This window comes from Drosophila persimilis, unplaced genomic scaffold (genome assembly GCF_003286085.1).
Source record: "Drosophila persimilis strain 14011-0111.01,24,50 unplaced genomic scaffold, DperRS2 tig00000804-arrow-arrow-pilon, whole genome shotgun sequence".
Classification (NCBI taxonomy): domain Eukaryota; kingdom Metazoa; phylum Arthropoda; class Insecta; order Diptera; family Drosophilidae; genus Drosophila; species Drosophila persimilis.
The window spans coordinates 519,322-544,776 of record NW_020825356.1 but is presented as its reverse complement, the minus strand read 5'-3'; the positions used below and the strand labels follow the sequence as shown (position 1 = coordinate 544,776).

Genomic DNA, 25,455 nt, shown 5'->3' with positions numbered 1-25,455 from the left:
TTGAAGTTGTTGTTGCTGTTGTTTCTTCTCCCTCTGCTGCTACTGCTGCTGCTGCTGCTGTTCCTGCTGTTCCTGCTGCTGCTGCTGCTGTTGCTGCTGCTGCAGGTGTCGCGCTTGCCGTCTCACTTTTTAGCACGGACAGAAACCCGAGCAGCAGCCAACCGAAAGCAGTGACACTTTTTTGTAGTACACCCTCCCCCTGGCTACCCTGCCACCCCCTACCCTAGCGAATGTTGCACGGACACAAACAAATAACACATACATATGCAATTATTAAACAAACACAAAGAAGGGCCCGGTCGCCGCAGCCGTGCCGTAGCCGCAGCAGTAGCAGTGGCAGTAGCCCCATATAATATTTCTCATTTAAACGTCAACTCTGAAACTTTGCTCATCTCTCTCTCACTCGCTGGCACTACTACCCTTCTCTCTCTCGCTCTGTGTGTTTCCGTCACTCTCTCTCTCTCTCTCTGTGTGTTAGGCTATCTCTGTCTTGTTCCCACCCAATTCGACTCCGGGCGCGACTCCACAACTCGGAGCGTAATTTTAATTCGAATCAATTTGTTTGTCGCCGCCGCGGCCGCTGCACAGTGGGTCGCCGCCACAGTCCGGAGAGAGAGCTTGCATTTGGGGGCTACTACCGCCAGGCAGGATTTACGGGATCCTTGCGGCCCGCTACTCTGCTCTTTTTATTCGTATTTTTTTCCGAGTGTGTGCCGCGAGTGCCATGCGAGTGACACCGCGGAGGTGACACCGCCGTTAATCGAATTGAATCGATCCCTGCGCAGCATGGACCACCTGATCAAGCAGCTCCAACTGGCAGCCGCTGCGCGGGCGCAGGCGCACATTCACAGCTCGATGGCGCCACATTCGCATTCACATCCGCATCCGCATCCGCATCCTCATGCAGCATCTGCCTTGCAGTTGTATGCGGCAGCCGTCAATATGCGTGTGCCCGGTTGGCCACCATTTTTGGGCCTGCCGCCCCCCATGACGGACACGGATGCCACTGCAACGGCCGGCTCCGTGTCCACCAGTTCGTCCTCCGTTTACATGCTACGCCAAATGGCGCTCATGCAGCGGGCCAATGCAGCAGCAGCGGCAGCCGCCATGCAACAGCAACAGCAACAGCACCAGCAGCCCCATGATCAGGAATTCGCCATCAAACTGGAGCATCAGGAGGAGAGAGCATCCCAGCGAAAGGATCAGGGAGCATGCTCGAGGCAGCGAGTGGATGTCAATGATGGTAAGTGTCATTATCCCCAAATCGATCAAGTTGAACGAAACTGATAGCACTTGCTCAGTTAATCTACATTTAATAAACTTCTTGTGATATGTGGGACATTTTGTAAGACACAAAACAGGCCTTTTTCGCCTTTAGTTTTGGCGTCGCCTTTCAGCCTCGTCCTTACTCCTGTTCGGCCCCGTTCCCTTCTGTTTTGAGTTCCATGTGGAGCGGCCCCAAAGATTCCCTCAGATTCTGACAAGATTCTGATAAGTATGAATCTGAATAGCGCGTGTTCCCCGATTTATAAGTTTTATCGTAGAAATGGGATAACTTTATCATTAGTTGTCGGGGAAATATAATTTGTAAATTGAAAAATGAATCGTGGTTATAGCATGCATATCATGCCAGCCATAGAAACGATATATGAACATACAGTTCAAATGTATCGAAAGGGTCGTTAGCCTCGTATCTTAACAGAATTCATCCATTCTTATATTGATTCAGTCAGTCGAAGGGCTTTATCTTTTCTTCATTACGCACTATATGTGTTTCGAATCGTTCGACAATGAGATACCAGTTTTTCCGTATGGAGTTTCCACACTCTCCGCACTCATTCATTTATTCATTGCATTCATTAACTTTCTGCCTGCAATTTGCAGGAATGGGGAGTAAATGGACAAACAACAAGTTTTCCCCGGCCGCTCCAGCCGCGCACTTTATTCAATTTACCAATAAAATTTCAATCGAATTGCTCTTTTTAATCAATTCACTGCCGCACATACGCCAACACCCACACACACACACACGCACTAACACATGCATGTATGTACATACCCAGTAATATTCATGTGGATACAAGAGAACCCAGAACCCATGCATAATTCGTTTTGTTTTTATGTTTTTTGATCAATTTTTAATCAACGAAAACAGCAGCCAGCCACAGGCCTCATTTTGGCCCCACTGTCTGTGTGTATCTCAGTGTCTGTGCCTGTGTCTGTACCCATGTATGTGCGTGGGGCAGTATCTGTGTGTGTCGTTGTATCTGTGGCTGTTGCTGCTGCTTGTTGATTATGCGCGTAATTAAATTTGGCCAGCAATTTCGTGCGTTTTGGCCAAATGTGAAATAGTTTAGAGAGCGACCGACCGCAATGAAGGGAAATGTTCATGAGGTGGCAGAGGCCGGAGGGAACAGGGCCGATCAGCAGGGACCACAATGAGTCCACAATGAATGTTGACTTTCGGAAGCGGAAAAGAGAGGAACAGGTTTGTAGGTTGGGAATGAATGGTGCCCGGTAATGGGACACTTTATTATTTTCCTTAACCATAAAACGGGATCTAACAATAAATACTTTTGGCGGAAAAAATTCAACCGATTTGACTTACAATCTATGGATTTTTAGTCGCTAAGAATAAGAGTAATACGACTGCTCTACAAAGAGCTTCCCTAGGTTAGGAACGGTCGGAATGGAACTCTGTAAGTGGAACCCTCACGCAGGGATGCCCCATTGGGGTTTGAAGAAGAAAGGACATATTCTTGGAGTGGCATACAACATTGATTTCCGACTTATATATATGTATATGAAAAGTCTGAAAACGTCTTTTTGCTGAACCCAACAAAAATGCAGATATTTTATGACCTGTCACAGATCTTCAACTATTCAACTGCGGAAGTACCGGGCAGCTGAAGAGGAAATATGAATTCGGGAAACGGAAAATAAGGAAAGGAAAGCGCGCAGAGCAGTGGCAGGTGAAGCCATGGCCCGCCCCCAGAAACTGTCCTTCTGCCTGGCTGCCCTGCCATGCCCACTAGCTCTGGTCACGCCCAGCTCGGGCAACGCCCCTACCCCTAACACCACCTCGGACCCTGCTTCCTCCGCCATCCAACCTGCCCCTCCTCTGTGAGGTTTGAGGCAATTGAACTACTTCTGAGGCGCGTCCAATTCCAAATGGGAAACTCTTCGAATTGGATGTCTGACTGCTTCGCATCTTGAGCCTCCTCGACGACGGGAAATTAGCTGCCATTAGTCATTTTTATTGTTTTCGGTCGCGGCCCCGAACCAAAAGACAAGAAGACCAAAAGACCAAAAGACCAGAAGAGCAGAAGAAGAACGGCAGCAGCGCAGCAGCAACAAAGTAGAGGAAAAACCCGGGGAACACTCGTCGAAATTGGTCAGAGCCAAACAATTTGTAGCAGCAATTTTTCTTTTACCATTTTGTGGGCCCTTAAACAAAAAACAAAACAACAAAAAAAGGTCGAACAAGAAGTGAAATGTCTTAATTATTTTTGGTGGCTCGCCGCCGCAGGGCCCCCTCTGTCTCTCTTCTAAACCCGGCCCAAAACATACAATTTTCGTTTACGACATTTTAATTAAGTTTTTCTCATTTTCCTCTCTCGCTCTCTTTCCGTGGAGCGGAGCTCCTTGTGGAAATTGGGCAAATTAATAAGAACGCCATTGGCACGCCCCGTCAGGTTTTCGGGTTCGAGTTCAGGTTGGGGGCCCCTCCACTGATCATCATTCCATCGATGATGAATGAATAGAGCTGTGGCTGTAGCTGTGGCTGATGTGGATGCTGGGGCTGCTCCACTCCGATGGCCGCTCATTAGACAGCCGCTGACCGCGAGCGCTTCTGGTAATTGCCATAATTTCTACGAGTGAAGGAGCTCCTACCTAGACCATAGATTAATTGTGATTGTGTCGAGAGGAAAATGAAGATGGAAAGATGATGCCTCGATGCTTGATGGAGTCCCTTGCAGCTAATTGGTAACATCGAACGTCCATGGCTGTGGGATGCCAGAATGTTTCGTCGTTCAAAGAATGAAGTCTGTGGAAGACTGGAAGCCCCGAAAATCAAACCGAAGCGAACCGAACAACAACCAGGGCCCATCAACATCAACATCAACGACTAATGGGCTCTTCTCTTCTGAGGAGTCGGAGTTTCCACACAGATTTTCCTCAGCTAATTAATAAAACGCTCAGTGGGCAGCAGTGGCATTAATTGGTCCGATCGTCGGGGGCCACAAATGAGGTTTTGACGAGCGTTTTTGGCTCGTTTCTCGTTTCTTGTTTCTTGTTTCTTGTTTTTCGGTCTCGGGAAATGATAATTATTTAAGTGGCTCTCATTTAGGCTCTTGCCAAAAAATGTTTAGAGTAGCACACAAAAGAATTGAAGGCAGACCTTCCACCCCGCCCACATCCTTTTGGCATTTGCATTTTCATTTGCATAATTTATGAGGGCGACAACCCTGGGCCGGGGCCCCATAAATCCCCCGTTGGATGGCAGCCGGCCAGCCAGGCAGAAAACCAGAAATTCGAAGGCAACAATATTTTTTTCTAGGGCGGCAAGGAATGCATTTTGGCAGCTCCCTTAATTTCCTTCATCCCCCTCTCCACCCACCGCCATCCATCCCATCCCCTACTGCTGCTACTGCTGCCCCGCCCACCAGTTGGCTAATAAAAATCAAAAGGCGTTTTGTTCTCTAAACTTAAATTGAAAACACTTTAGGCCTGATTCCCGAGACCCTGGTCCCTGGTCCCTGGCCTCTGGTCCGTGGTCCTTTCCCTTCCGCGCGAAACAAAAGGATAAACACTTCAAGGGGCGGATTTGGCTTAGTCCTGTCCGCCCCCGCCTTTACCTCCCACTGCCCCTTCCCTGTCCAGTTACACTCGTTCCGCGGGCTTGGCAGCCTGTACACGTTGAACCGTTGTTGTGTTGTTGAATTACCGTTTAGCACAAAGATGGCGGTGCTTGATAACAGGAAAAAATGTTGCCCAAATAAAAAGCACACAAACAGCAAGAGAACACAGCCACAAAACGATGGCAGGGGGATGGGCAGGGGTTCCGGGGGGGGTCTACGGGCTTCCCCTCTTTCCCCTCTGTTATTTCATTTTTTATTTTTTTCTTTTTGGTACTTGACTCGATTTTCCCCATGTTTTTTCTTTGTTTTGTGTGTCTCGTTTTTTGGCCATTTACAGTTTTGAGGCGTAATTTTTCTTAAATACCATTACAAGTGCCACGCCCCAAGTGCCACTCGAGGTGTCCCCCGTACCACAAATCCTCCACAAATTGGACAACTCGTTTTAGATTAGCAAATTACGGGTAGACCCAAACAAAATAATGAAATAAAGGCAGTTCCGAAGAGGGTTTGCATTTGCCCACTTATTATTTAATAAATGCTGAAATTTGGTTGCCCCCAAAGTGGGGGTAGGACTAGTCAATCAATCTGACGCTTAGGGTGGTGCCCGGTCCCCCACTCCATCCTCAATAATCTGTGTCGACAAGTGTCAGGAAATCAAGGCAATTACATGACCCACAGCGAAGAGGGAGGCAAACACCCTCGGGTGGAGGGAAAACCAGAAAAACGCTAAGCAGAGAAAAGCCGCAGGCACGTAGAATCGAGCGTTTTACCGCAAAAATTTAGCTAAGCCCAACTCCCAACTCCCATTTCCCAAAACATCCCCATCCCCATCCCCTAGACACCACCCACACAGCCACACACGTTTCGATTTTTATGCTATCTCCATGGACCCAAAGCCTCCACTCCGGAACGACATGAGAATTATGTAAAACTTAAGTAAAAGATGAGCTCGTCAAGAATTATGACACCCCAGGGACCGAGCCCGAGGAAGGATGTGTGTGCAGTGGAACAACCACCCAAAGACTAAATAATACGCAGAGAGATAGAGACAGAGAGAGAGAGAGAGAGAGGAAGAGGAAGAGGAAGATCAGTACACATATAAAGTTTGAACAAGTCGAATTTGCTTTTTCTATGAGATATACATACATATATCATAGGGATATTCGCATATCATATATAATCCATCCCCCAAATTCCATATCCATTTCATAGTAAAATAACCCCACTTGGGGGGGGGTTAGGGTATGGCAACCAAATTCAAAGGCCAAAAGCAAATCTGTTGACCAAACAACAAACATGAGAAGCATTTAAGTGGCAGCACACACACACACACACACACGCAGGCAACACACATATGTATGTGCATATACAGCCCCCTGATCCCCATCGAAGCCACCCCCCTTGCGGCACTACCCCCAACGCTTGTTGTGGGTCTCGTAAATGCCTCATGTGCGTTTATATTGAAACAGATTGCTCTGCCATTCGATGCCTTCATTCCCCTTCATTCCGTTCCATTCCATTCTATTCCCGCATCGTGGGGCAAAACGCACACACACACACACACACACAAGTGTACAGTGAAAACCATAGTTGAATGAACCATTTCCTCGGAAAATACAATTTCCGTTATATCATCAACTTTTAGCCCCATAAAAGGTGAAATGGCGCCTCAAGAAACAAGTGTTCCATTGATTGCCAGTGTGGCCATGCTCTCTAACAGAACTAGAGCCAGAATCGAAAGCGAATCCAAACGGACATCTCCTGTGAATATAGGGAATATTCCGTCAAATCTGAACTCCACAAAATACTTACCATTGATGTTCGCTCAAGTGAGCCTTTACTGTACATGTCCCTCTGTGTGTGTGTGTGTGTGTGTCGCCTGCCTGTTTCGTTGTCCTTTGTGAAATTGTTGCGGTTTGCAATTTGCTGCAAATGGCACTCAGCCAGAGTCGGGGGCAGGACAAGAGCTACGCTTCCGATTCCGATTCCGACACAGACCAGCGACTCCGAGTCCCCTTGCCATGTCTGGGGCAAAGACAACGACAACGGCAACGATGGCGGCCATGTTGGTCCCTCCATGATGCGTTCCCCATGCCGCTTTTCGAGTCCTCGTCCGTGTCCGTGTCCGTGTTCGTGTCCATGTCGTGGTGTTTGGCTGTGTGGTGCGTGCCTGCGTACGTGCGTGTGACGCGCATCAACCACCAGCAACAGCAACAGCAACAGCAAAAGCAGGCGGAAAAAGCTAAGGAGGAGAAGGAGCAGAGGCAGGACGAGCAATTGCCTGCCCCGGCAACGCCCCCGCTTGTCTGACCCCAACCCCCCAGCCCACCCACAACGGCAGCAGGAGAAGCTGGAAAAAGAGAGAAAAACAGCAGAGGGAAAAAGAAAAGCCGCACGACACTTCCACTGCCACCGCCGCTGCCACTGCCACTGCCACTTCCCGCTCCAATTCTCGGGGCTAATACAATTTATACACTTGGCTTGGCGTCGTTTCGGTTTGGCTCAGTGCCATCGCCCGGGGAGGGCGTAGGGTGGAGATGGAGTCCTGTTTGGCAGGACCCCACCTCTCCCTCTTTCTCTGTTCTTGGCCGGGCTCTGATTTTCAGCCAGTTTTACGGTTGGATCAATGTATATGCCATAACACCCACACACACAAATCGAGAGAGAAAGATAGAGAGACAAGCACAGTGGGGCATTTGTCCTTGTTATACTACCGCCCTGTCTACTACTGCCCCATCACCCTCTGCCACCCCACTCTCGCTCACTCTCTTTTGGCCACTTCCTAAGCGCCTTTCTCGTTGGATTTCGTTTGTAAATTGGAAAATTTTGTGTTATTCATATGTATGGGTATTTGGAGCCAAGTCTTTGATAGACCCACAATTTACCCATCATCATTTTACAGAATTACAAGAGCAGAACTCTTAAAGAGTTCTAGAAGAATTAAGCATTGCCAAACGAAGAATTAGTTTTCACCCAGGAGTATTATCTACCAATGGAAGGAAGGATCTGTATTAACCAGAAGAATAGAGTGCATACGCGTTCGGGTATTTCTAGTGAAAGTAATGCACTATAATTATACCGTAGAACGCCTTTTTGCTATCACTAGGAATATAACCTTCCACAGAAATTCAGTTGAAAGAAGGAGGACCTTTTAAATGTACTAAGAAATAATCAAAAAGATTTAAGTTTCAGCACACTGATGAATAGAATATATAACTCTTTCAGATATGTGTAATATCCTTTAAATGATAGTAAGCAATTGAGGACCTCCCTTCCCCAACAGAATTCATTAAGTGGTATTCCTTAGTCGATGCACTCTTCGCTTTCCAGGTTGTTGCCTAAGTCGCTATATTTCTTGTATCCAACGTCGACATTTGCCGCGTTCCGCTCGTTGGCTGTGCCCCATACACATCCCCATCCAACGCTTCCAATCCCTGCACCACCTCGAGCTCCACCTCAATCTTCCGCCCTCTCCGTCCCCGTCTCTCTCACCCTCTCCCTACAGTGTTTCCCGCTGTCGTTGTATCTAATAAACCTTAAATGAAGGCAATATTGTGGGGTTGTTTTGGGTTAATATTGAAACGATAAAATTGAATTGAGCCGCATGGCCGAGACGAGAGCGGGTAGGAGCGGCAGCAGCAGCGGCAGACGTCCCTGAAAGTTTTCCCCATTCTTGTTGTTTTTGTTGCTCTTGTTTGCTGTGGCTGTGCTGTGCTGTGCTGTGCTTGGCTTTGCTTTGCTTTGGTTTCTGGTCTCTGCTTTACTTTTGCTTTCCCTCTTCTTTCTGTTGGTTCGCTTTGGGGTTTGGTTTTCTGTGAGTCGTAATGACACTTTTAGCTGACTTTGAGGCCATTTTCCCCCCATGTGTCTGTGTGCTTCCGTGCCTACGTGTGTGTGTGTGTGTATGTTGGTGTTCATTTCCGTTTCCGTTCGTGCTGCTCCGGCTGGGCTGTTTATTTCTTTAGTGAGTCGATGCGGTTTTTAATCAATTTTGGAAACGATTTCGGGTTCGGTTCTTGCATTCCCCTTGATTACACTTTATTTGTGTTTTTTTGGGGGCAGACGTGCGTGTCTAAGAGGGGAGGTCCACGTATAAGTCAGTTAGAAGATCGGGTGGACACAGAGTTCCGGACAAGGATCCTTCTCGCATAAGTGGATTCCCCTCTCTGTCTGGGTCTCCTTTCGCACCCCAGGGGGCTCTTGAACTCTCTAAACTCAAAACTGCTATCAACTGCTTTGGCGGGGTCCCACATTCATTATTTTTTATTTAAGGATGAACAGAGCTTTTCTCAATGAAAAAGAATCTGCAAAGTAAGGTAGAACTATGTTTTGGGTACTTTTGAGTACTTTGCCTATCGGGTGCCAGCCCAAGCACCGGCGAGCTATGACTACCGTTACCGTAACCGCACGTCAAGAAGAGGACGCCACGTTTAGGGGCAGGCCACGAACATCTGCCATCCTGCTATTCGTCTCTCCCTCCGCCTACGCCCCTGACTGCAATTGACGTATGCTTGGCTCCTTCCTTGGGTTGTCCTGCAAGTTTTTTGTGCGCAAAATGCCGTCGGCTATTCGCCGCTGCTCTCTGGCTCTGGTCGCTGCGGCGGCAGCTGCGACTTTTCCGCTTAACATGCGCTCAACATGTTGGTTGCATGTTGTTGCTGCCGCTGTTGCTGCTGCTGGTGTTGCAACGTTTTTTTTTTTATTAATTGAAAAGTTAATTAAAGGTGATAAAAATTATACATGCCACCGATTTTCGCGCTGCAGGCGTTCAACAGGGACAGGCAGCAACAAAACACGTTTCAATTACACGCACACACAAACACAAACACACTCACCTGCTCTGCTCTGCTCTGCCATTTACAACAAGTTGCCGACGCAACTCTGCCTCACTCTCACTCACTCTCACCTGTGCGCAGTCGCCCTGCCCTGTCCTGCCATACCCTCTCTGTCACTCTCACTTCGGCCGCTTGCGAATTTCAAACGACCCGACGCGACGTCTCAGCCGTCGACAGCGCTGCGTCGCAGTCGTTATAGTTTGTGCATTCCAGGTATAGGCAAGACATATTTATGTAAGGTCGAGGCCTTGCCCGCCTTTCCAGACTGCAACACAATTGGCAATTCTATTTTCAGAGCACTCTCCGGCTGGGCCCCACCTTTCGCAGCCGTGCACCCTGTGCTAGCAGTACGAAAACGAAAAGCAATGAGATGATGATGATGATGATGATGGGGGATGGGATATGGGATATGGGGTATTGGTGGAGGGGCGAGCGAGATGGCACTACGGCAAGTTAATTAAATCCTCATGTATTAATCACGGCACCTACCTCCGCCAACACTCCCCTTGGCAACGCTCTCTCTGTCGCTCACTCACTCTCTTGCGCTCTATTAATCGCCATCGCCCGAAAACTCGTTGTGTGCCGCCGCCTCTTCATCCTGGAGGGGCTCCCCCAACACCCCGCCAGGCAACCAAAAGGGGCTCCATCTCAATCCATAGCATGGTGTGTGCGCTCTCTCTCTCTCTCTCTCGTTCTCTCTCACACACATTGTCGCTCCCATTGTGAGCTCTGCGCTTGCGTGATTCTGATGGCAAATTAATTCCTTGGTAATTTGTTTTGATGTGATGTGCGACTTGAAATTGATTGAGATTGTGTTGTTGTTTTTGTTTTTGTTGTTGTTGTTGTTGTTGTTGTTTTTGTTGCCGAGAATTCATTAAAAGCAGCAGCAGAAATCAATTTTTATGCTCGCTCTTGCTTCTGCCTCTTCTTGTTCTGCTTATTCGCCTACTTTGGCATTTTTGCTTTGTGCTTTTTGGGGTTTGCTTCACTCCTTGGGACTTGATTTCATTCGATTTGTTTACCCTCGCAGAGAGGGTATTACGTTTTTTACTAGCCGTTTGCCACGCAGAACCTAAACACTCAAGGACTAAAGGACGTGCCTTACATACATATGTACAGGCATATCAATTTTTAGTCTGCATCCGGATCATACGAATCGATACAGCCACTTGCCTACATGTGTTCCCTCACAATAATATTCAATGATAATCAATTTGATAACTTTTCATTTCAAAATAAACTAGAAATCACATTTATGTATGTACTATGCGTAAAATTAGATTTTTCAAATATTATAAATCTCCAAACTAAACCATATTTTTATTTATTTATCCACTGCTTATTAGAATTCCTTTTTGTATACATATCCTTCCCATACAAGGTGAAAAATACATTATTCTCAAATCAGTTGTACATTTTCGAATATTACAAAAAAAAAATTATATTTATCGAAGTAATCCTTCTTGTTCCCGGTGTATTCAAGCTATTCCCTAAGTTTTCACGCTTTTTCGACTAGCTCCTCTCACAGACTTTTACTTTTCTAAAGGCAATATATACTATATATGTTTATATATTATATAAACATAATTAAGAACGAGAACGTCGAAAAGAAGAGTCAAACTTTAAAACGTTTTAGCCTATGCTCTTATGAGGCCCAAGTTCACGTCTGGGAATATACATATGTATAACTTGATAGGCTTTTTGGCTAACTTGAACATAACGCTGCCGTTTAAAACACCGATCAGAAAGGGTATCAAAAGCATCTACCCGACAGGGCTACTGTTGTTTGGCGCTGGCTCGAAATTTTCGGGTTATGATTATTATTGCTGCTGCTGCTGTTGTTGTTGTTTTTGGGGCCACGCATAAATCATAAGCCTCTGAGCCAGACATAACTTTCAATTAATAAACTATTGTTTATATTAATAGAATTTGGTGTTTTTTCTCGCTGGCCTGCTGCTCGTGAAATGGGATTTGTTTGCTCAATTAATTAAACAGGAAAAAAGAGACAGCTTCTGAAAATCGAAGCATTGGATACCCTTTCGTTAGATTCGCTAGCTCATAGATCCCCTTCTTGGTTCCATACCACCATTTAAGCTCTTTTCCCATCGTTCCTCATCATTTGCACCTGCAGCACACGCACACGCACACGCACACACACACACACACACTTACACTATAGAGACAGGCGTCCAATTGGGGCAACAACACAGAGAGACAACACAGAACCACGCCCATTGGTCCAACAGGGATGGACGGGGAGACAGGCGACAGGAGACGTCGCTTCGTAATCAAATTAAGTAAATTACAAGCTCTCAAATGTGCAAGACTCGTGTTTTACCAGGCTAATAACTGCCGAAAACGGCGAGAAACGGAGAGAGAATCGAGAGAAACGAGAGTGGGGATGGAGATCCGAGAACCAAGATCCGAGAATCCAGAATCCAGAATCCAGAATCCAGAATCCAAGTGATTGCCTGATGCCTGATCCCCTGCTTAGAGCTGGAACCCCCAACCCCTGAATCTGAGCCAGAGCCCAAGCAAAACACCAGACAACTTAAGAACTCAATTTGAGGCTGGGTCTCCTGGGCCTTGCCTCTTGCTCTTGCTCTCACTGCTGCTGCTATCCATCTCCCTCTGCGGCAGTGTGGCACTGTGGCAAGCCTGGCCACATCTGTCGTGTGCTCTGGCCCTCCGCTGGGGCCTGATCTTTGCCGCGCTTCCTTTCTAAATTGATTTTGAAAACAAAATGATCGTAAATTCTGATCGTCTTTGCAGCCTCTGCAAATTACTAAAGCTTTCCTTCAGGTTCCTCCAGTTCCCGAGAGATCTCCATGGGATCCGCCCCGAAACTGCCAAAGTGGTTGTTGTTTTTGTTGCTGTTGTTGTTGTAGCTGGAACTGGGGCTGTTGCTGAGGCCTCTTGCTGTTTGCTGTTCTTCTGTTGGTTGGGTCTTTTATGGGCCTTGATTGAGTTGTCATATTTTATTACCGAAAATTTTAGACAACGTTGCAGCGTCGCTCCCAATACCAAATCCCCACTAAAAAAATGTATTTTTTTTTTTTGCAGAGGAGATTGCTGTGTGCGTGTGTTTGTGTTTTGGTGCAGCTTTAACACCTGTGTTGGTGAGCTGTACATACATGTATGTGTGTGTGTGTGTGTGATATTCAGGTGATAATATGCCCGCCATTTTCGTAATGGAAAGTAATTATTGTTTGCGGCAACGAATTACAGTAATCGTCATAAAATGTTTCCCCATGACTGCCTACAGCGAGAGAGCGCAGGGAGCGCAGACAGAGCGCAGGCAGAGCGCAGCGGACACCACAAAAAACACCCAACAATCAGCGGCAGTAAACAGCACAAAAGAAGGAGGAAGAAACAGAGACGGAAAGAGAGACAGACAGGGAGAGAGAGAGAGAGAGAGATCGCCACTTTGGATCGCCACCGACGGCTCGGTGGTAGCCGTGGTAGTACGTTGCGCCCTCCTATAATCAAGGGAAATAACATTTTCAAGCAGCGTTAAAACTAACATTAATTATGTCCGAAACGAACAAAACGATCGCCCCATCGACGTAGGAGGAAGGGAAGGGCTTTGGGAATGAGGAAGGAGGAAGAGCCACAGCGAGAAGGCAAAAGAAGACATTGCAAAAGTCAAATTGGCCAAAAAACGTGAAGACACTGAAAGAAATATATATGTATATCAAATATCAATGTTGCATTTCTTATACCATTCCGAAGATTTTCCATAGGCGAAAGGATACATGGAACAGATGGAACGTGGAACGTGGAACGAGTAGCTCCAAGATCGATGCTGGGTAAACATTTTCTGAAGTTGGTTTTTCAGTAATGGGAGATTACTATTGAGTTAAAAACCTTAAGACAACTAGTATTCGTTTTATTGCTCCTGTTCCGAGCTAACTGATCCTTTTTCCCTGTGCACTGGAGAGAGTGCAGTAAAGATTGCGAGCGAAGGGTGCTTTATTGAAGGGCAGAAATACCACCAAGAGATCGAATGACGCTCAGTTTAAGCTGGAATGAAAACTACTCAAAATAGATTATTATGCAATGGAGGAAACTGAAGGTAAGCCTAGCGTCCAAGGTTTTTTCCCTCCTGAAAGAAGCGAAACAGAGAACGATAGAGAGAGGGAAAGAAAGAGCGTCTATGAAGCTTTTGTGGCGCCCCTTGGCATGCGGATCTCTGGTAGATAGAACGAACAACCGAAGCAACAAGGAAAGGGAATTGGAAAGGAACTGTTGGGCAACACTCGGGCCCCTGTCCAGAGTTACGCCCCAGAGCCCCAGACGTAGGCGCAACGAATCCTCTCACAATCCCCACCTCCTGCCCCACCAGCATAACCTAACGATCCTAACCGAACCTCACCTCACCACGACCGAAACTGTAGGAAGGAACGAACGAAACGACGTTAATAAGAAATTAATGTCTTGATCATTTTCGATCGTTATGTAAATCAATCAGGCAAATTATAGCTCAGGGGCTTGCCACAATAATTAGACCCTATTCGTAATAATGCGCCACAACGGGCTTGTGCGAAACAGAGAGGGAGGGAGAGAGAGAGAGAGAGAGATGCAGATACATGGAAAGAGATAGATACAGAGAGAGAAAGAGAAAGAGAGAGCTCTGGTGGAGCAAGATCCTCCATGGCGTGCAGACGCTGACGCGCCCCTCGTCGCTTGGCAGAAATGAAGAAAAATGAAGAGAAAAAAAAAGAAAGAAAAAAAAACAGGAACGAGGTAAAAAATGTGGCATGCAACGCCTTGATGTCTTCTTCGACTTCGACTCTGTGGCAAAGAGAGAGCCCGGCCCAGGTCCGGGACCCCAGAGCCCAGAGCCCAGATCCAAGGCACAGACCGAGGCCGTGGCCGAGGCACAGGCGACGTCTTCATTAAAACAACAAAACATTTATGCGCCGCTTTGGCATGTCGATCGGAGCTGGTAGATCGTTTGAGGAGAGCATTTCGTCATGGCCAAGCACTTGGGGCAAAAGTTGGTTGCAAATAAGAACAGGAGGCACAGGAGGCACAGGGGACGCAAGAGGCATGAGGAATGAGGCACCAGGCAGGTTGCAGGAGGCAACAACTGGCAACATCGTAACAAGATGCGTAAAAATTATTGATTTTCTTTGACTTGATTGTTGTTGGCTATCAAAATTTAATCATAACATGCACAAGAACACGAGACGTGCCACAAGAGGAGGGGGCAGGAACAGGTACGGGGTACGGGGTACACGGTACACGGTACGCGGAACGGGGCTGTATCTGTATCTGGCGATCGGCATCGGCTAGCATGTTGCCAAGTTAACCACTTCCACTTCCACTTGAATTTTCAATTTTGCATCGCAACAGCGGCAAAGTAATTTGCCGCGTTGACGTGCCTGGCGTGGCAGATGAGCAATGACCCAAGAATGGACCCTGGCCCCAACCCCAACCCCAACTCCAACCCCAACCCCGACCACGAACCCGATCCAGAACCCAAAACCAGATCAAACCTCTCTGTAAAAAGAGAGGGAGAGAGAGAGAGAGGGAGAGAGAGAGAGAGGGATAGAAAGTGTGTGCTGTGCATATCTTGGAGGAGCGCTCGTCGTGTCGATCAATTCAGTTTAATGCAAACAACTCATATAAATTCATGTGCCCCGGCTCTGTTGTGGCCCTGTTGCAACAGCCAGAGACCGAGATGGAGACGGAGAGGGAGCCGGAGCCGGAGCCGGAGCCAGCGACGAGCAAAGTGCAAAGAAATTCATTAAATTAAGTGCCACACATTTGTGGCCCACTGTGCCGGTGCCTTTTCTGGAGGCAGCCGATCCTCATCCGATTGTGGTTATTATTGCACTCTCCGCAAGGAACTGGAAACCAGAACTGGGGACCGGCACCGGGACCGGGACAAATTACTAGGAGCATACCGTAATGAGCATTGTTCAAGGTGTATTTTGTAATAGTTTTGATGGGTCAGGAGGCAGGAGGCTGGGTCCCCCTAGAAATGATAATTATGGTGGGCTTTTATTGATCATAAAAGGGGAAAAATGAACCCCCCCCCCCCCCAGAGAAACCAGAGAAGCACAGAGTTCCATTGAAGAGATTTCCCCTTATCTATTTACAATGTTATTTAGTTGGACCTCCTAGAAATGGCCTATTCCAGAGAATATCCCCCCTCCCCATACAGAGATCCATAAGAGTTTATTAAAAGTTGGAAACCTTGTTTATTTCCCAATACTCTTACGTGCGAGTATGTACAAATCTTCCACCCCGTATATGTATGTACGCTCAGGTTCTGCTTCTCAGCTTCCCACGTTCTTGCGGGGCAGGCACTCTCCAGGACTCCGTTTAGCACACAATTTAACACACTCCTGTTCCAGCTCCTGTTCCAAGTTCGATTCCAAGTGTAAAACTGCAAGCGATCTGGGAAAGTTGGACAATCCATCAATATGCCCAAAACTAAACGCCTTTGACAGGCACTGAAAAGTGTCCAACCGAAAGGACCAAAAAAAAGGGGTTAAAAAACAAACGATAGAAACAAAAACAAAACCCAAGAGAAGTCCGTGGAAAAGCGCTGTGTCAGGGGCGCGTGTCTGACTTTATGGCTAATTTTCGGGTGTATATTTTTTTGTTCACGAGTCTTGATGAGATCCTGGGGGTTGACTTCGATTCGGGAAGAGGGTCACATAATTAGCAGCCGTAATAGTCGATGTGGCCTAACGTCCTGTTTTTTGCCTCCTGATTTTCTATTTTTTTTTCTTTCAACTTTTGGGTGTTTTATTTGCATTTTGTTTTTTGTCGTGTGAGAGCGGAGGGCAAAGGCAAACGGCAAATCAAATCATGTGACAAGTTTCTAATGAACCTCAGAAGGTGCCTGCCGCCTGTTCACATACCATCCCATCCCGACATTTGTGTGGCCTATAAATGCTAATGAGCCTCAGCCCCTCACATTTTTTGTATTTTATTTTATTTTTGTTTTGTTTGCTGCTGCTGCTGCCAGTTTCAATCTACATTTTTTATAGATTTTTACGGGCATTTTTTGGGTAATTTTTTGTGGGTCGTTTGGAGGTGGAAAGTGCCAGAACCACGGGTTGGTCCCAGAGTCCAGATTTGATGCGCCGCTGATGCTCGTTTTTTGGCCGCCGCTCAACGTTGTGTTATGGCTGTACCAGTGCCAGTCCCTGGGCTGATGTCCTTGTGCTCATCATCATCGTCCCGAGGGCCTCCTTCCTTCCATTCCACCATCTCGTCTGCTCATCTGCGTGTGCATTTTGTTCCACTTGAGTTTGTTTGTTTAACGACCTTTGAAATTAGGCAAAACTAAGGGCCAAAAGGATGTCCTAGACTGCCTTTGGCTCCTGGGGTTGGACAGCAGCGCCAGTAGCAGATTAGTGAGCGGAGAACAGCAATTTATACAGTTTATATGCAAATGTTTGTCGATCGCCTCCCGCCTCCCGTCCCCGTCTGACTCAGATTCTGATTTAGATTCAAATTCTGTTGGAGAGTGTGAGTCCCTGTCCCTGTGCACATTTGCTGGCCTAATTAAAATTGGGTTAATGTTTTTAATTAGCCAAGAAAGGATCAACAACAGAGAGGGATGAATTTGATTCAAAGCGAATCATACATTCTATTAACTTCTCCGTGCCCCGAATAACCCAACAGATTCGTTGTACATACATATGTTTTGGAATGAACTATTGAAAGATGAGGATATCAATAGCCGAGTCCATTGAGCCCTGTCTGTCTGTCCGTCTGTCCGACCCTATCAGCGCCTGGTGCTCAAAGACTACAAGAGCTAGAGCAACGAAATTTTATATCCGTACTTCTGTGATATGTCACTGTTACAAGTATATTTCAAAACTTTGCCCCGCCTACTTCCGCCCCCACAAAGGGCGAAAATCTGTGCCATCCACAATTTCAAAGATACGAGAAAACAGAAAACCGAATCGTAGAAGATGACTATATCTTCTAGAATGCAAAATCTCTGTCTCTGTCTCTGTCTATCACACTGGTTTCATGGTCGGCTTTGCCTATTGCAAAATGTGAGTTCAAGGATCTCAGAGACTATACAAGCTAGAGCAACCAAATTTGGTATCCACACTCCTGTGATATCGGACCTTGACAAGTTAGTTTCAAAATTTCGACACACCCCCTTCCGCCCCCGCAAAGGACGAAAATCTGGGGCATACACAAATCTCAAAGACTATTAAGGCTAGAGTAACCAAATTTGGTATCCACACTCCTGTTAGATCTCACTATTAAACGTATATTTCGTTCCCCCTTTACAATACAATAAGAATCCAAAATAATAATTATTCATTAAAAATCAAAAATAATCATTATTCAATAAAAATCAAGAATAATAATTATTAAATAAAAATCAAGAATAATAATTATACAATAAAAATCAAAAATTAAAATTAAAGTCTAATAAGTTATATATTTTATTATTTTTGATTTTTATTGTATAATTATTATTATACCCAATACTCAATACTCGTCCAGAAGGAAGCGTTTCCGACCCCATTAAGGATATATATTCTTGATCAGCATCAATAGCCGAGTCGATATAAACATGTCTGTCTGTGCGTCCGTCCCTATGAGCGCCTAGTGCTCAAAGCCCATAAGAGCTCGAGCAACGACATTTTCGATCCAAACTTCTGTAATATGTCACTATTACACGTATATTTCCGCCCCCGAAAAGAACGAAAATATGTGGCAACAATATTAAAGATACGAGAAAATTAAAAACGCACAATCATAGAAACTAACCCTTTCTATCAGATTGCCGAATCTGGATCAGATCGGATTATTATTATAGCCAAGAGTAAGAAATCAATTTTCACTCGCTACGCAGCGCCCGACGACACGCTCAGACTGATTTTCTGTCTCTCTCGCACGCACTCTTTGTCGTGTCGTTCAATATTAGCGGCGTCTGCCGGAGGAGTAGGGCTCTCCTAAGTCTAAGTATCGGGTATAAATGTAGAGTTGCGGTCTCTGCAGCAACTCACAACGTTCCCACTCGTTCAGAATGAAAAGAAGGAAAGACTTATTGATATAATTCTGGGTTCTGGTTCTGGGACTCTTCCTTAAATCATTTATTCAATACAAAAGATACCCAGCGCCATGGCTAATATTTCTATACACTTCTCCTTCTTGTTCTTGTTCTTGGGAGCAGAAACGCCTCATAATAGACCTGCTCTAAGTGTCCAGCAAATGCCTTAACCATCATCTGGCAGGACCACAAAGCTCATATCGATTTCGGGATCCCTCCTCCAACCAGTTTAACCCAAAAACCAAACCCAAAACAAAGGCCAGTAGGGGAGAACCCGAACCATTCATTTCCAGTTCCAGTTTCAGTTCCAGAAGGGAATCTTCGTGGCAAATTAGGAACACAAACCCCCAAATGTTGCTGCACAAAACTATGCCACACGAGGCACAGTGGCAGGGAGCAATGTCCCGCTCACCCCCTCCCCCTCTTCCCGCTGATGCTGCTCTAACAAGACGAAAGTCGAGTCGAGAGTCAGAAAGTCAACAAAAACCATAATTCAGATAATTTTATTTATAACACCCTTGAGGAATTATATTTTATTTACTCTTTCAAGTGTGATGATGAGGCCGCTGAGGCAGGGGCAGGGGCAGGGGCAGGGGCACGGAAGGGGCAGACCATTGTTGCTTTGCTGCTTTGTTGCTTGGACCGATGTTACCGATACGGAGATATACCCAAAACAGTTCTTGTCAGGACCGGGACCTGCCCCCTTTTGGTGTTTGTGTGTTTTGGTTGTTGCTCTGTTCGCTGAACTCTGTGAAATGTCTGGGTCGTGTCAATCGAGGGGTTGAATCCCATAGACAGGGGACTATAGCTCTGTCCGTGTCTCTGTGTCTGTGCAGCACTCCTTTCTTCGATTTGCTAGCAGATGTGTTTGTAAATTGTCAAAATCTGTGTGCATTTCATATACACACATATACTATACATATGTATGTATATATGGTATACTAGTATGAAAAATCACGTAGCAGCAGCATAAAGGGAGTATTGGGTCCTGAGGGAGGGGTCCTGAGGGCGGTTGGAGGGGAGCGGACCATCCAAGGCGGCGCCACCCGCTGTGCCTGATGATGTTGCGCCTGCGGTTGCGGTCTGCGGTTAGCCCTCGGTTCTTCCCCACCTAATTGGCTAGTCAGCAAAAATTTTTGCAATTAAATTTCACTTAAAACTGCAGCTCGTAAACGGAGCAAACCCACTGGGGGTAGGGCTGGCAGGGCTGGCAGGGCTGGTAGGTCTGGTAGGGGCTGACGCTCCTCTGCTCCTGGCCCATGTACGGGCTAATTTACTTCCGCAATGAAGCTTTAAACATATCCGAGAGACCGGCCCCAAGAACACAGACCATACCCACCAGCAACACCCACCACTTCCTAATTGTGAAAACCAATTTGCGCTGCTATAAATTAGAGAGACAAACGACGGGCTCCCCGGCACTGGCGCTGGCACTGGCACTGGCAATGGCAATGGCAGTGGTAGCCATGTCTACGTCTATGGATGCCACTACGTACCACCGTGCCATATGATATGGTGCACCATTAGGCAGTCGGAGGCGTGGCCCTTGGGCCTCAGTTCCTGTTCCTGTTCCTGGGTACCTCGTTCGGTCCGTTTGCATATCTTGGAAATTTGCATAAATAGACTTTAATTGTTTGCAATTATAAAACGAGACCGACACGATGTTCTGCCGCCGCCCCCGACACATGCCCGGCCACACCCCCTTCCTTAGGGGCTCCGTCCCCCCGCAGCGAACCAGTCAATTATGCCTGCCCGGTACCGCCTCTGTCCCACGCCCTACGTTTCCGATCTAATCTATTTCTACCTTGCCCCCAATTTCAGAATCGCCCAACCATCAGCCGTCCTCCGGCCAGGAGGAGGACGAGACGGCCAGCGAGGAGAGCAGCAATGCACGCCACGATCCCGATCCCGATCCCGATCCCAGTCCGGATGCCGATGGTGATGCCTCAAAGCGGCGACGGTGCCGCACCAATTTCAGCTCATGGCAACTGGAGGAACTGGAGCGAGCCTTCCTCAGCAGCCACTATCCGGACATCTTCATGCGCGAGGCCCTGGCCATGCGGCTGGACCTCAAGGAGGGACGGATAGCGGTGAGTAGACGTAGCGACGACGTATCTACATTTTATTCCGAGAGATATGTGTGGGCTTCCTTTCGATTAAGAAGTCCTTTGTATGGCATGCCCATGCGGGGATCTGGAATCACTCTTCAGACATGTATATCTTCTTTCTAAGTTAATATGCCGTATGGGATTCATTCTCCATACGAATATCCGTTTCAGGCTCAGTTCTGTTCAGTCGACTATCGATTCGACTTCGTTCCGTATACGTATCGTTGCCTTCGATGGCAATCGCGTGATGGCATTGTAAAACAATTTGGTGGCAACTGGAACTCAATTACTCAATAAAACCAATTACCTGACTATTTTTATTCATTATAATTCATTTTATTTCATTTGCAATTGCGTTTCGTGTCGCTTGTTGTTGTAATGATTTCAATTGGATTCCCAAAGCCCGAGCCAGAAATTTAGCCAGAGCCTAACCCTTGCCTGCCTTTGGATACTCCACACCACTCCACTCCACTCCATGGCTGACTTTGCATGTCAGTCGTGTGATTATCGTAGGTCTTTGCCTCTATCTCTTTCTCGACTGTCACTGTCTGTCTCTTTCTGTGTCCCTGTCTCCGTGAGTGGGACATTTGGCTACGCTTTTTGTCTGAAATTGTTTCTTGACATGACATATCAATTTGTCAATGCGAACGACAAGACAAGACAAGACAGCGACAGTCAGTCCCAACAGTCAGTCATTCAGTCCGTCCGTTCCTTAGTCCGTCCGTCCGTCCGTCCGTCCGTCCGTATGTCCCTCTCTCAGGTGGGTAGGAGGATCACATGTACAACAGGGGTACGGGGTGCATATGGTGCATGGGTGCACAGTGCAGGGCTCTCGCTAGTTAAAGCTCCGGCCGTGTGCATTGCATGCCGCTGTTCAAAAACAATTTGTTGCACATTAAAAAAGTGCACAATGCATGCAAATGACTTCAAATTGACACACACACACACACACACACAGAGAGAGACAGACACAGTTACAGAGACAGAGGGGACAGACATTTGAATGGTTGTCACCGCCATGCGACACACACAACGCCCACGGGCTACGGCCCATGGATCAGCCACCAGCCCACCCCCCAAACCCCACCCCCACACACACGAGCCCCGTTACGCTTGGGTCCCCCCACAAACTGCATGTCAATTAGCGACGCCATCTTGTTCGACGTTCATGACTCCAACTAACCAAAGCCTCCACCATCAACATCATTTTCTCCAACATCATCATCACATCATCACCATCGTCATCATCATCATCGCTATTGGCTTAGAACTGTTGTCATGATCCACATATTGCCCTTGGAATGGTTAATCGTCCAATACTGAAATGAAAAACCCCCTTTGAAAAGCGTGGTGATCTACATATAATGACTCTCAGTAGTTATTACTACTATCACCACAGGCACCACTCCCCACACTTCACTTCATTCCAGTCTCTCAATTTTAACAAGAGTATCCTTAAATCATATATAAACTATTTGTGGATGTACAATCGTACTCGTACAATCCCCACTTGTATTTGTGGATCATCAATAATACATTCGTTCCCAGTCAGTATGTGTGTTGCTCCCTCGCTCCCTCTTTTCGATATCGCACACTGCACGAGGAAAAGTGTGTGAATGAGGGAAAGAATGAGTAAGTGCGTGGAAGGGGTCTCCATTCCATTTGGCTATAATAATGATCCGATCTAAGACAGATCGGCAAGGTTCTAAGATTCTGCATTTTTGGTTTTCTTGTATCTCCAAAATTCTGTATGCCACACGTTTGCGTCCTTTGTGGGGGCGGGTCAAAATTATGTAATAGTGTAATATCACAGGAGTCTGGATACAAAATTTGGTTTCCCTGGCTCTTAGAGTGTCTGAGATCTAGGCGTTCTTGGTTCATTCAATCAGAATTCGATCTACACAATTAGTCTTCTATGGTGGGAATTCTTGGAACTGGAACTTATCCCAATCCGTAACTTTTATTTGCAGGTCTGGTTTCAAAATCGTCGCGCCAAGTGGCGCAAGAAGGAGCACACAAAGAAGGGTCCCGGACGACCGGCGCACAATGCCCAGCCACAGAGCTGCAGTGGGGCACCCATTCCGCTGTCCGAGCTGAGGGCCAGAGAGCGGTGAGTAGAGGCGCACCTTGGATCCGCGGCAGTCAGAACAGAACCTGATGCAATCCCTCCTCTCTATCGACCAGGGCGCAGCGGTGCAAGCGAATGGGAAAGTCGATCGAGAGGCAGGCGCGCAAGTTGCGACTAAAAGGAATCGAAGTGAATATGGAGCGTTTGAGGGCCGACTATCTAGCGGCCCACAAGGACGACTGGCAGGAGCTGGAACTGGGCCTGGGGCTGGGGCTGGAGCACGGCTACGATGACGACGAGGAAGAGGATGTTGAGGAGGGGCAGGACGACGAGCTGCCCATCGATGTGGTGAGCGTGGGCAACAGTCAGGACAACTCGTACAGCTCCTCGAGGACCTACCAAAGGAGCATCGGAAGCGAGCCCGACGAGCATCGAAGCCGGGTTATGATCAAGCTGGAGCCAACACCAAAGGTGCCCCTCCCCTCCCAGCATAAGGGTCTCTACAACTCCCCCTTCAGCATCGAATCCCTTTTGGGGACATAACGAATGTCGATATCCATCGTAGAGTTCCGAGTAGTAGATGGAGCGAATAGATTTGGATTTGGTGACTAGCTAAAGACTTAAGTATACAATTTCCCCCCATGACACCCAGCCACTGAGTTTCGTCTTTTATTTGCGGGGGCCACATGGGGTTAAGAATGTGAATGTGAGTGCGAATGGCAGTGTGAATATGCTTGTGAATACGCATATCCGTATGAATTTTAATTTGCAGCAAACTGCCCGCCGGGCCCTGGGCCCTGTCCTGCCACGCCACGTAACAGTCACGCAAAACGAGTGCAAGTTGGAAAAAGACGGGTATACCGGGAGGTTGGCCGCAGAACAAGAAGGAGGACGTTGCAGGAGTGCCAAAAGGCGGCGGCAGTGGTGCATCCATCAAGTTCACACGCGGCACACGCACCGTGGAATGGGCACAGTATGCCGATAGTATGCATGCCGATAGATTTAGGCGATTATCGATGCAATTATCGGTTAAACTTCAGACATAGACGTTGTTCGATAAGTTGGCTGTTCGATTATTTATCGAAATGCTGCTTTTGATGCATTTAGTATAGTATATTCATATACAAGCGAACACACTCCCTAGTTATATGTTATCTATGTAAGTCCAGATACATATGTTCTTGTTAGAAATTGATTTTCTTATCATTGAAACCCACGGTGCACCGTGCAACTGTATCACTGAGCGCATCATCAGCATCAGTCCCAGGTCCAGGTCCAGGTCCCGGTCCAGGTCTACTCTGGACTCAAAGCTGGAGTCTCGACCTCGGCCTGGATGGCCAAGAGGCAATTTTGAAAATGCAGTCAGAGAGCAAAGACAGCGACAGGGCCAGAAACAGAAACAGGAACAGAAACAGGAACAGAGACACAGACACAGACGCAGACGCAGAGATGGAGACGGAGGCCGACTCACAAATGTAATACACACATCAGGCAAATAAATTAGAAGGCAACTCCTTCGGCAGAAGCGTCAGGTAAGCCGCGCCCCCCGTTCGCGCTTCAGAGCCGGTGTCAGGGTGCAAGGCACTGCTCGTACAGTCGTACAAAATGGAGCCGAAAACAGGGAAGGTACGGTAGAGAGTCGGAGAGTAATGCAGACAATCCGTCATGCAGGTGTGAATGATTCATTAATTTCTCGCCTTCATACGAATTTTCAGTTAACATGCAAGTGGAACCGAAACGAGCCTCAAAAGAGTTACGCAGCGCAAGGCAGGAGATTGGGAATAGGAATGGGAATGGCTATAGAGGGTATGGGTATGGTTATGGACTTGGGTTTGGGTTTGGGGATGGGGATGGGGATGGACGAACGATGACTTTAACTGGGACGTATGCCTGGCAGCTCTCAGCTTTTAGTTCCCCCATCCTTGGCTGCATCTTGAGCTCCAGCTCCGAGCTTAACGTCTTCATTACGCACGGCCATGGCCCACGTATCCGCTTCCACCCCCTGCCACTGCCACTGCCACTGCCACTGCCACAGCTAGCTCTGCCTCTGGCCTCTCCATCTCCATCTCTGTCTCTGTCTCTGACTCGCTTGCCAATTTCGTTTTGCATTTTCAATTTTGTGGCATTTCCTTACCTGGATACTGGGACACTGGACCAGCAATGAACCACTGAGCCATCAGCGGGTGGCCGGGCAAGCGCAGCTGGTGAGGATTGTGCTGCAAGTCGTTGAGCGTTAATTAGTTGATGAGCCCCCAAAGATCAAATGCCAATTAACCACCAAAAATGGGCACACATTACTAACAACTTTATATGGTTAATCGGTTGGGGATGGGGAATCCTTAGGCATACCAAGACGTGGCATAGTGCAAGTATCACTTCCTGTTCTTTCATTCAAATCCATTCGATTACCTCAGACCTACGATTGGGTATTTGCCATAGACGGAGAGCAATACTCTGAAGCACATTTCACACGAATTCCCATAGCGCTCAGTCCTCTGGAGTGTGGACTCTGACTTCGTTTTGGGCCATAAAAATCACTGAA

At 47.2% G+C, this 25,455-nt stretch overlaps 1 protein-coding gene across 1 annotated transcript; it reads left to right on the top strand.

Moving 5' to 3' along the window:
* The first annotated feature begins 635 nt into the window (after positions 1-635).
* Positions 636-23,456, top strand: LOC6597590 (homeobox protein unc-4). The gene is made up of 4 exons (XM_026993147.1): positions 636-1,243; positions 20,559-20,827; positions 22,816-22,955; positions 23,030-23,456. The coding sequence occupies exons 1-4, from the start codon at positions 787-789 to the stop codon at positions 23,454-23,456; spliced, it is 1,293 nt and encodes a 430-aa protein (XP_026848948.1). The 5' UTR covers positions 636-786.
* The last annotated feature ends 1,999 nt before the right edge of the window (positions 23,457-25,455 follow it).